General features: G+C 39.2%; 1 protein-coding gene across 2 annotated transcripts in view; it reads right to left on the reverse strand.

Annotated features, from left to right (window-relative positions):
* The window catches only part of ccdc85ca (coiled-coil domain containing 85C, a), a 57,534-nt gene that overhangs the window by 14,337 nt on the left and 29,990 nt on the right, over positions 1-13,207 (reverse strand). For both annotated transcript variants that reach the window (XM_051722285.1, XM_051722284.1), the window contains exon 2: positions 5,700-5,779. In XM_051722285.1, coding sequence (XP_051578245.1) covers positions 5,700-5,779 — 80 coding nt within the window. The remainder of the gene's footprint in view (positions 1-5,699; positions 5,780-13,207) is intronic.

Below are 13,207 nucleotides of genomic sequence, written 5' to 3' on the forward strand. Positions count from 1 at the left end.
TGGGGAATGCCGGTCTAACATGTTCAAGGAATAAGTCTGATGAATAAATACATATTTTTTACTTAAGTCATGTCAGTGCATGATTGTTTTGAGTTGTTCCACGGTGCATACAGATGCCACAACTTCAAAGGCACATGTTGATAAATGAAAAATGTCATAAAAATGGTTTGTTTCATGAATCAAACTACTTGTTTATTATAAAACAAAAATGTAGAATCTTTTTAGAAACTAAGACATTTTCTGGTTACACAATCGATGTAGAACGTTTCTCGGAGTCACTGATCCAGAGTCAGCATTTCTCATCCCGTTCTCTCAGTTACAGGGGGCTGTAACATGGAGCAGTTCAGCAGCATAAGTCAGTGAATTGAGCAAGTATTTCACCCTCATGTCGTGGCCAGTGGTAGACTAGTCTTAAAATCCCTCTGCCTAAACGTGTTTACTGATTTTTTAATGCAGTAAATGAATCAACCGCGTTTCATTCAACCGAATATTGACGTCATATTACACTAAAACATGAAATGCGCGTTAGCGAGTTGATTGACAGGCGATGTCTGCATCTAAAAGGTGATTGGCTCTTTTACCTGCAAGGTGGGACTTCCTTTCTCCATCCATTGACTGTTGGGTGCTAGAGCTTCTTGGTTGGGCGTTCCAATTTCTCCCATTCATTTAAATAGAAGTGACTCGTCTCTCTCTGCTAAATAGTCTCTGACCTCACACTCTACAGAACTACAATGCCAATCATGCACTACGTCTCCTCCCCGAAGTTTGCACACTTTTACTCCTGATTTTTTGCAATACAGGGACAGTAGAGGTGTACAAAAGCAACACGTTACTTTATTTAAAAAGTAACTCAGACATTATGGTCTAAAATACAAATATTGTGTTACTTTACTCGTTACTCGAAAAAGTAATCTGATTATGTAACACTTGTTACTTTTATCACATTACCCCCAACACTGATTGCCAACATAGAAATTTTGTGCCCAGACAAATTTTTACTTTCACTTGCTTTATTCCAGACTTTTGGCAAGGGCAGGATGGATGCAGAAGGACCTGCAGAGCAATAACACAACCATAATGTTTATACATACAGCTGCTGTCTGACCTCTATCTTATAATCTCCTCTGGTCTTCGGCGTGGACCCAGAAAATGATCAAACATCAATAAGAGACAGTACAGTAAATCTCTCTGAACAGGAAAGCTCATGATCTCAGAGCATATGAATATCATGTTCTGAGAAATCTCAAGGCTAAGGTAAAATAAAAATATGATGAAATTATGTTTTAATCTTTTGTTGCTTGGTCAACGTTTCCTATAGTAGTAATAACTCGATTTTTACATTCTCTTAAGAAAATGTGAGTTGTGCTTGCCCATGCAAAAGTCACCTCCATGATGCTAGGGTGCTGTGGGTGGTTGCCAAAGCTATGCTATTGCTATGCGGATGTCAAGGGGTTCTGAGAGGATTTTAGCATGTGTCTATCTGGTTGCCAATGTGTCCCCCAAGTCTCTATGATATTCTGGTCTTAAGATATGACTTGAGTCCCTCTTTCAATTTGAGTCTATGGAATTCTTTCAACCAATTTTATCTTAATGCAGACAAAAATTGAACATCTGATCACTTTGAAAAGTAACACAACACCTTTCCACAATAATTTACACAATTTGAGGTTTCATTGCAAAGTTTCATTAATGTCCGTTGTACTAACAGTGCATAATGAGTTACATGCCAAAATCTAATACATTGTTTTAGGAATGTCTGCAAATCCATACCCTTAAAGGAATATTACCTATATAAAGACAGCATAAAAGTGAAGTGATATAATAGATGTGGGTGAGAAACAGATCAATATTTAAGTCTGTTTTTACTATAAATTCTCCTCCCTGCCAAGTAGGTGGTGATATGCACAAAAAATGCAAATCGCCAAAAACAAGAACTTTTAGGAGGGAAGAGCGCTTAGGAGGGCCGTTTGAAAGTGGAGATTTATAGTAAAAAAGGACTTTAAAATGTATCTGTTTCTCACCCCTACCTATCAAATCACTTTAGAAGACATGGATTAAACCACTGGACTGTACGGATTACTTTTATGCTGCTTTTATATGCTTACTGAGCTTTACAATTTTGGACCCTGTTGACTTGCATTGTATGGACCTACAGAACTTAGATATTCTTCTAAAAATCTTCGTTTGTGTTCAGCAAAAACAAGAGAGTATTTTTTTTGGGTGAACTATCCCTTTATGTATTAAACTATACTTTGACATGTAACTTGCTGAGCACAGTTTGTGCAATAGACATGATCCCTCAAATTGTGCAGCTTGTTAAGGGAGAGGTGTGCGATGGCTTTTCCAAGTGAGTTAAATGTAAAATTTTCAACTGGCAGTTGATGATCCCATTGACATACATTGGAGGGAACCCTGCCATATCTAGAGACTATAATATCACAGAGACTTGGGGGTTGCTGCTTTTGGCTAGGGCCACTAATTAACCACCCAGAACACCCTTGCAACTGCATAGCAACATGCTATAAATTACTTCAAACACCTTACCCACAACACCATAGCATAGAGTTTTCCATGGGCAATCCCCACTCATTTTCTTAAAAAAAATAAAAAATATAAATTATATATATATATATATATAAACCTAGTTTTTAATACAAGGTTACACCAAATTAGTGTACACAGATCAGTTCCAAGAAATTGTGATTTCTTGAGATGGACTGCAGCATGTGTGTACGATAGAGGGAACACTATCTAATAACAACAGGATGCTACGGGTGGAAATTCAGGTGTGGCTGTACTGATATTTCCATTACTAGCACAGGAAGGACCATTTTGTAACTTACACACATACATAGAAGCAAACGTTTATAACAATCCATTTTACCCCCCCAAAAAGTTCATAACCTCAATTAAACTCCAATAATCCCTCTAAGTAAAACGCAATGAGCCATTTGCACAACATCATTCAACCGTACAAGAAAATAAAGAATAATCACATACACATGCTATTACTGAGGAAATATTATTTATCTTCCACTGTGTGGATAGACTTTCATTTCATAGATACTCTTGTTTGTCTTAGAATGGAATTAAATAGGGAAGACCATGGCCTTTGATAAGGTCTTTTTTAGAAGGCAATTCATGACACTCAAATATGCAGCAGTTAAGAGTTTTGCAGACAGGTGACTTTTGGTTAAATGTCTTAGGGTCATTATTTATGAAGCGTGACTGACACTAGCTCTCAGGTCTAGAATTTTCTGCTGTGCTTTCTTTTGCCTGTGCCCTCTTCTCATATCGCCGGTCAGGAAATGATCTCAATGCATGTTTTTTTTTGTTTTTTTTAATGGGTTTCTGCTATCATACTGAAGTCAGATGTGTTGAATACAGCAAATTCTGCTCCATTAAGATTTCTATTTCCAGTTTTTTGCAAATTTTGTTTAAACAGGTGGAGGTATTCCCATGATTTCTTTTTGCTAACCATAAGTATGAACAATAGTAATAGTGATGCTTGCATTGACAAGAACCACTAATAAAAGGCATATCGATATTGTATTTTGGAATAAAAACAACTCACTCAAAAGACACACAAAAGACTCAAGTGAAGAATTCCCTTTTGCTCACTATATTTTACCAAGCATACATAATTGAACACAGGTTTGACCCAGTGACTAAGATCTTTGGCATACTGTAATGTTCCTGCAGGTAACAACATTCCTGTCCTCTTTAAACCAGCATTACAAAGCTAAATGCAATTGCAAGCTTTTACTATGACATTTACTACCTTCTTGAGAAACACATTGACAGTGTTATTACCAAATGACTGCATCACATTGTCCTAAAAATGTCCCATCAGCCAAAAAAACCTTGCAATCAAATATTCCCTATCATAACAGCAATAATGCCTTTCATCAGTCATTCCTGGAGGCTATCAGGCAATATAATACCCCTTTTCACTGGATAAAGCTGAGTATACATTCTGGGTGTTGCTTGCATATTTTGAGATACCTTTCCTCAAAGAATTAAGTCCTATAGCTCGACTGTTTGAGCATGGCACTAGCAACGCCAAGGTCATAGGTCTGATTCCCAGGGAATGTATGTACTAATAAAATATATGGCATTAATGCTCTCTAGGTCGCTGTGGATAAAGTGCATACATGTAAATGAGTCATGCTCTTCTTTGGAGGCAATAAAAGCAAAGCAAGGCTCAATCCATCATCAGAGAGAGAAAAAAACTGAAGAAATAACATTAGAATATCAGAGATGAGCATATGCAATTAAACTGACAGTGGTTTGTCACCTGCGCTGTCTAAATATATTGAGATGGATGTGCTATCTCTGTCTATATGACTGGGCTCTGAAAATGAGAGATGGAGACCGTCTGGGATGGAAAATTGTTAGTGACAGATCTGTATCTTTGTCTCATATAACTGTCTGAGCTGCAGGGCCTTTTGTTCAAAGCTCTGACAGTGTCATAATACAAAATCAGTCTCATTTCAGAATTAAAGCTTGGAGATTCAGCCACAGTTAAACATATAAGTCTTGGTTATAAATATAAGTCTTAATGCAATGAGATGCATTCAAGTGTTAATCTATACCAACTTTTGAACTTCATAAATTATTTGATTGAGGAATATTTTTTGTGATTCGTTTTCTTCTGGGATCTTGCATTAACTAATAGCACCTATGAGAACTACACACACACACATTTGTGCAAGCCAATGTACAGATTAGGTTGAGGAGAGGAAAGCTAAAAAGAGGGCTCCCATATGGCCCACATATCCACATACATTTTTAATTCTCAATGTATTGCTGATCATGTGCTTTGTAAGATACACTGGGGCAACATGCTTTTAAAATCAGCACATGATTAAAATCCTTAGCACACTAATAAATTACTGCATTGCACCAAACACAAAAAAGTCAGATACTATTTGTGGTTGCATATAGCATTAAGCACTCTGACAGAGAGCATAAACACATTTACCGAGGAGCAGAACGAAAAAAAAAAAAAAATTATACACTTTTTAATTTTTGCAAAGCTGTAATTTAGCTTTACGTAAACATTTTCCACCCTTTCTGTGAACCAGTAGTGACCGCCCACTCCCGTGATGGACTGTGAATGACGCAATTGAGTCAGCCTCCCTACACTCTCAAACTACTATATGCAAATACCTGAATATTTTGCAATAAAATCAAAATATATTGTTTCTGTTCTTATAATCAACAACTTTAATTCAATAGTTCTATAGTTTTCCATTGTTTTTCATTTGATTACATCCTTCGCAATGCTTCATGCGATTGTAGTTCCTTCCTCTTATTAACTTGTACCTATGCCTTTTTGTCCGATTTTCAAATAGTTTTATGCTTCAAATCAAAGTTTGTAATGTATGATTCACCCCGGATGGGTTCATGGCATAGAACTCTTTTATGAAGGATTTCATGAAATCCATATGAAAATAATGAATGGGAAAAATACTTCTGTAACCAGTTTTTGCTACTCTACCATTTAGAATTCTATCTGTAAATGACCTTTTTTATGATTGGCTAACTTTTTTGCATGTGAAATGTGCTACAACACCCCTGCGTTGAATTGGGGTAGCAAACTCTTTTGTTTCAAAAGAGCAAGGATTTTCCAAGATATATCCTCTTTAAACTGTCACATTACCTGTGGATTAGGAGTTTGCACTCTTGACACTTACCTGGGATAATAATTGTTTGTTGTCATCTTCTAAAATCTGCACTTTAGTCTCTAGTTGACGGATGTAGTTTGAGGATGAATCTGTGCATATAAATAACAAAAGAGAAAATGATTAGAAATTTGGACAGCAGTTTAGAAATTGATGCATATTCATAGTATAAATAAAGAACAATAAAATAAATTCATCTTATTTACAAATAGTTCCATTGAGATACAGTATTTTTTACAGTAAACATGATCTCAAGTTTTTTTCCCTGCAGTCTGTGTGATTTTTTTGGATCTACTCTCCAAGTCTCTCCAAACTTAATTTCATGTTACAAAGAACCACAGTATTGTGCAAATTCTCCAAAAGTTATTTGGTGATCCCGGAATCGAAGTCATTTCCAAATCAAGCTGTTTTCTATTAGGCACTGACATACAATACCATATCCCAGAATGCACTCCAACCACATTCAGTTAAATAGAAGACATCTGTCAAAGCAAGAGAATTCCCTCACATTTAACATTTCACATCCTACACAATCGAACAAAGACTGAGGTTATACTTTAAAGGGCTCTTGCAGACAACAAAGAAATCTCTCCCAGAGGAAATCTATATTGCCTCTGACACAGGCAAGCTGTTCTCTTTAAAACATCTGACGTCATAGAGACAGCAGAACTAAACAAACTGATTTCATGTCTGTGAAGTAAAAGCCAATGAATTAGGCTAAAAGAACATTACTGCAGCAATCCTCTTTTTTACTCTGGTTTTGGCATAGTAGAGGGGAATCTTGGTCTGGTGTCCTGTGGTGAGCTGCATTTTCAGCATGCCTGTCATGACCTCTTGGTGATGGAGGGTCTGCTATCCTGAAGAGCTGCCAGAATGTGTCTTACTCCTAATTTTACGTTGCTAAAACTTAAATATCCCTTACATACACAAAACCCTCCAGTAAAGAGGCCAGGAGGTGCTTACCTATCTAAACAGAATAAAATATCTAAATCCAAAAAAAGGGATAGTATTCAGTCAGCTGGTCATTGTTACAACATAAAAACCCAAACAGGGTGATCAGTTTGGGAAGGAAGAGGTAGGGGAGTGATATGAGACGTGAAACTACCACAGCTATAGGAAATCGGAAACAGTTTAGTGGTCATTCTAAAGAAACTGACATCAAAATGCTGTAACTGACCAGTCAGAATTGAGTATTCCAGAAAGCCTTAAACAATATTTTCACAATATTATTATTTTTTTTTTTTTATTATTCTTATTCTTCTTCTTATTATTATTGTATGTACTTGTAATACATTATGTGCCCTTAAAAATTGAGAGTTCTCTGCAAATTTGCCAGAAATTTGCCACAGATAATTTTCACATTCAAAATGAGCTTTGTGGCAAACTGGCAATTGATAGCAAATTGTTCATTGTTGCCAAAGGTTTGCCTGATGTTCACCACTACCGGTGAAGAGCTGCAAACTTCTGGCAAACATCTGCAGCGAATTACGTTTAGTTTAGATTTTTTGTAAGGGTGATGTTGACAGTGCTGTTATGCTTATACATCACGATAGTGATGTGGGTGTCTGGCACTGACATCATTTAAAAGAAAAGACTAAAGAAATTAGCTGTTTGAGAGCATGCATTCATTCACCTACACAAACACTTAACACACATACACTGTGTGTGGCAGAGGAACTGAGTAGAGAATGTGTGATTAGACAGATAAAGCCTCTTAGGGCTTCAATGACAGCAGAAGGAGTCATCATCTGGATTTTCACACTTTATTTGTTATCTCTTCTTACGATGATTTAAACATTTAGGTTAAACTTTCTTTTTAACTAAAGTAACATTTATTCATTTTGCAGACACTTTTATCTAAAGCAATTTTCAGTGCATTCAAGGAATACATTTTAACAGTTTGTGTGTTCCCTGGGAATCAAACCCGCAACCTTGCCGTTGCTAGAACCAGTTGAGCTACAGGAACACATCAGAATGACTTGAGTCTTGAGAGCATCAGACATGGATGGGCTTCCCGACACTTTCAAAGGTCCCGTGAACCATGTAGGGTCACCCAATCCTCCTTCTTCGCCAATAAACCAGCTTAAGTGTTTCCACACCATTTTGTGTGTTTCTTTAATTTTGAAATCGATGATCATGGCTTCCATCACCACCAGGTGTCACTGCTGACTCTGACTTGCTAAGTGTAATGAGCACCTAACCACATCAAATGAATCACAGTGTTTATGTTTTAATTCATAACTTGATTCTGAATACAGTAAATGCAGACAGCAACTTGAAAGCTTATCTAACTGAAATAACTCCAACAGGACAGACACATGTCTGTGGAACTATCAGAACCGTAATGGTCTGGAGTGGTAGGCAAAGGTCCTGCTTAGCTAATCCTCTTTGGCTTCCCTCTAACCCTTTAATCTAACTACAGTACATCTGATCACCTGACGCACAGCCAAGCTGATTAGCGAGGCTGTCTACAAAGCTTGACTAGTTCTGCCACGAATCCCCCTCTGAACTAGCCTCCATCAACCCACATCTTGTGTTCTCAACTGCTGACTGGGGAAAAACAGGGCTGTTACACTCCCTCCTGCCCCATTCACAGCCTTTGAGTCTTTTATCTCCACGGGGCTGCAATGCAGCAGAAACACTAACATGCAGGAAAGAATACATTTTTCACCCCCCTGTAAGGTTATTGTTGGGTAACCCACAGGAATGAGGTATACGCCCAGATATGAATACATCCATTATCAGCATCAAGGATTATCCATGAATTGTACGAGCGCTTTTCCATTGTGGGAAACCGAGAGGATTATAAAGGAAGCTAGTCTCTTTTAAACACACGCGTACCTGTATTCAGACATTAAGCTACCTATCAAAGGGATAAAAATACACTCGCCTATGTTATCAGACAGTATTTGACAATTGACACGAGATAACCCTGGCGACGTTAGCAGCACAGAGGCCCCACCCACCTCTTAAGACGTATGGGAGTAGTTAAAGGTGCTGTAAGCGATTTTTTCATGTATGCAAAAAATAATCCTACTCCCTGAAAGATATCACTGAAACTGCCCTGAGATATCACACCGATCACTGTGACAGTTATAGTCTCTGTAAAAAGTCAAATAAAAAGTGTCCGCGGATCGCAGACATTTGTTCTGTAGCCAATCAGAAGGCGTCTGAGGCGCTTTCTACCTGTCAATCATTTTGCGTGTTCTAATAGTGTTGTAGTTGCAGCGAATTATTGAGGCTTAATGCCATATTCTGATTTAGAATTTGTCAGTTGAGGGCGCTATTTCACTACTGTTGTGTTTGACAACAGTGGGAACATGTTTTGTGTTGGTCTCAACAGTATTAGTGCTGTGTTTTGGAGAGAGGGGGCGTGGCTAAATCAATGGCTCAATCTTGTGTAAGTTTGAATGGCTAAAATCGCTTAAAGCACCTTTAACTAAAATTTTGTCACATTTTATTGCGGACGCAGCAATAGAGCCAAGAGAGCACTACAACTGATTTGATACAACTGTCCATGGCATTACTAAAGAATACTGTTGTATCAATATGTGGTAACATTAGTTTTACTATTGTAATATTGTAGGTACCATGACTGAAGTAACCATGGTTAATGGCTACTATGGTTTTACTACAAATACCATAGTTAAAACATGGTTACTATAAAGACCTATCGCGTCTTTTAAGAAACAGTGAAACACATGTTCGTGTTATGCCAGATCTATGCGCAATCCCGCTGGCACTGATGTTTGCATCTTAGTGTGCGCTTGACTTAATTGGAGAGACACTGTGGTGTAGGACAGCCTCAGAGAAAGTCTCCCTCTGTCTTATCTGATCCTGTCATGGTGGTGACCTACTTGCAGTGCCATGTTTTTATTCTTTTTGCTGCGCACGTTTGGTTGTCGTGTGGTATGTGGGTGTGGCAGAACGACCCACCCTTCCCTTTAGTCATCGTCACCCCGCCTCTGAGGGCTGTGCTTCAGCCAGGCTCACAATGATTATGGGCAGGAGAGAGGAGGAGCAAAATTTAATTAGCATCGTAATAACACCTAAAACACCTAATAACACACCTGTTCTCGGGGAGCCAGCTTCTGTCTCCTTGTGTGTACACACAGGCTTCCTAGCAGGTCCAGGAGCAGAGCGGGAAGGGTTCCGGCCGAATTAGATGCACCGCCAGACACGTTCTCACGGAACCCCGGTGAGAGTTAGGTGCATCACGTCGCGGTTGACAGTCTAGGATGCCGGGCCGCCCTTCCCCTTACACACTGCGGCCCCTGGGAATACAGGCCCCCACAGAAGCCTCTCACACCCCAGACCAAGGAGGGGAGCGAGTGTGACTGCCGGACCCCATCTACATCCTGGACCATCCCATGGGCACTCCCCTTGGCACTTCAATAAGCCCCCTTTCACTGCAAGGATGGCAGATTTCCCCTTTCTTTTGGACACTATTTCCCCATGGACACATTTATTCCCCCCTTTTCTGTAATTATTATATCAAATAAACACCTATCCAAAGCCTGACACCACAACCACAGTGTCTGTCTCTTGCTCAGCCCACCACATAGGGCTTCTGCTATTTTCAAATAACAGTATCACAACACTCTGAGCTTAGGTGTAGTGGTAAGCGCATGTGCTTTGACACACTGAGCCATGTGCTAATGTGGGCAAAGCAAGTCAAACAAACAACATTTGTTTCCCCCCTCTATTCTCCCAATAATTTCCTGCCCTGACTCAACTATCTATAACAGTATAAAGGCCAAGATATAATTCGGTTTTCCGCACGCCAGTACATTTGCACACAGTGCGCGTGATGCAAATTTTGTCATCAGCATAGTTCACACGGACTAAAAATGTACAGCCCAGTTTTTCTAGACACGTGGACAGTCTGCACCTTGAGTAGACTGCCAAAGAGTATCACAAAGCAGTCGTAGTCAGCATGCATCAAACGCATCAGTATGGGCTCACAGTAAAACAGGAATACTTTGAAAGGCTAGAGCATTCAACTTTGCACAAGACATAACAGCCCACAGAAAAAAACAAAGTATACCCTAGCCTTTAATGACAAAAGGCGTTGTGGCTAGTTAGTTAACCTTGTTCTTCAAAACTTAAATGAGATTAACACTAACCCTGCCCCTTGGTAGCTACAAACTGTGCTCTTGCAAGTGTTTCTGCAAAATAATGGTTACTAAATAGCTATACCTGCTGAAAAAAAAAAAAACAGCCTAAACCAGCCAACACTAGTTTTCTGGTGTTAGCTGGTTTACCAGCCTGGCCAGGGGAACATTTTCCAAAAGCATCATTAGCCAACTATGGTTGCAAGTTCCATCGTTAACAACATAGTTCAACAATTTGTTGTTTCCTGAAACCGTAGTTCTATCGAACATTCGCAAACAGCATCACAAAGTTGAGTGATTGGAACTACAGATCTCCACCTGTGTTTAGAAGCATAGTTCCTTGTTAGTTTGCTGTGTGGACTTCATTTGACTTCGATGAGACTTCTATTTCTTTCTATTCTGCCATGACTTCAACCACGTTTACATGCACTTTAGAAAACTGCTTATTCTGGGGTTTTGCAGAAAGCGGCATTCTGAAACATCGCCTATACACGAATGGCGGTGTGTGAAGAAAGTTTGGAGGATCATCAGAGACTCCAGCCACCCGAGCCATGGGCTGCTCTCACTGCTACCATCAGGCAGGCGGTATCGCAGCAACAGGACCCACACCAGCTGACTTCATGACAGTTTCTTCCCCCAAGCAATCAGACTTTTGAACTCTTGATCGATCACGATACATATATCAGCACCGCACTTTATTAGCCTCAGACTGGACTCACATTTTATACTTCTCTTAATAACACACTGGCAACTGACTATCAGCACTTCATATTTATTTCCACTGATTACATGGGGGGGGGGGGGGGTGTACAGGTATTTGTATTTTTATTGTATAGTCTTCTTATTTTGTGTATACTGTATATTGTATATTATCATTTTTAATTTAAAAACTTTTTGTATAGAGTCTTCTTATTCTGTATATACTGTATATTGTATATTATCAGGTGTATATTGTGTTGTGTAACAGATGTGTAAACTGTGTTATGTGTAAATCAGATGTTTATTGTAATTGTCATACTGCACCTGCACCCAAGACTTTCACCCACTGCTGCACTTGTGTATATGTTTGAGTGACAATAAAGGGATTTGATTTGATTTGAATGCAGCGTATTGTCATTAACGATAGCTCTATATTGTTGAACCAACGTGGTTCCAACGATGGATGTATGACATAGTTTCTAGGGTTTTGGGAAACAGTCGTGATTAGGTAGTCAATTTCTCCAATGATGCATCATAATATGGTGATTAAGCAGAGAGTTATAGTACATTGTTGTACGGGAGGATCTCCAGGCTGGTTTGTTTGCTGGTTTTAGTGGGGTTTTGTGCACTCATTTGGGCATTTGGGAGACCAGCTAGACTTGTTGAAGACCATACTCTCCAGGCTGGGAGACCAGGGGTCGGCAACCTTTTTGACATGGAGTGCCATTTTTTATTTTCCTGGTCAATAGTCTACTCCTCTCTCGCCGTTACTGGCATGCCAGTGATTACTCCTCCGCGTGCCGATGCTGGTACCATAGGTTGCCATAGGTTGCTGACCCCTGAGCTAGACCATCTTAAACCAGCAAACTAGTTCAGGCAGGTTTATACTATTTTTTTATTTATTTTTTGTAGGGATTACCAACAAAAAGGACAAAAAAGAAAGTAACGAAACGAAGCAAGACTAGCATAGGACCTTTTTCAAAGGTTGGACAAACAATAGCGTACAATGACCGAGTGGACCTCAGAGAGGTAAAACTCTGCTCTAGGACTTTAACCTTTGATGCACATTGGTTACACAAGTTACATAAATCTTAATCTTGTGATAACAGTAAAGATACTACAGTAACTCCAATGGGTGTGGACAAGGTATTTTCAGTGCCAGCTTTGCTATTGTAATTCTTGATTTTAACACAGCCACCCAGGCAGGTTGACTTCTGGAATCAATAAAAAGCTAATTAGCTCTTCCAGTTGACCCCACATTTGATTCATACATAAAGTAACGCTCTGCAAAAAAGCAACTCAAAACCCTCCTACCTACCATGGGTGGACAAATCCCTGAGCAGCACGGGGAAACAAGCTTTGGTAGGACAGAGGCCCAGGAATGATCTCAATTACTGCAAGATGTGGAAACAGAGCTTGCCAAACAGTGCAGTATTGTTCCACACCACTGTGGTCTGTCTTGCTGGTGTTAAGCATTTCCCTGTGAAACCTGAGGCAGGTTGATATTCAGGGGGCTTGGATACAGTCATACCCGCAACTAGAACATTGATCGCCTCTAGCAAGAGTTATCAGAAACCGAATATGCTACTCAGGTATAATGGTTATAGTCTGGGGGTAAGTTTCACTAAAATAATGTTAAAGGTATAGTTTACCCAAAAATCGCACATAAGCTACACTAAAACATATAGAAATAGCAAAATTTTAAAC

The sequence above is a fragment of the Myxocyprinus asiaticus genome, chromosome 17 (genome assembly GCF_019703515.2).
Source record: "Myxocyprinus asiaticus isolate MX2 ecotype Aquarium Trade chromosome 17, UBuf_Myxa_2, whole genome shotgun sequence".
Classification (NCBI taxonomy): Eukaryota; Metazoa; Chordata; class Actinopteri; order Cypriniformes; family Catostomidae; genus Myxocyprinus; species Myxocyprinus asiaticus.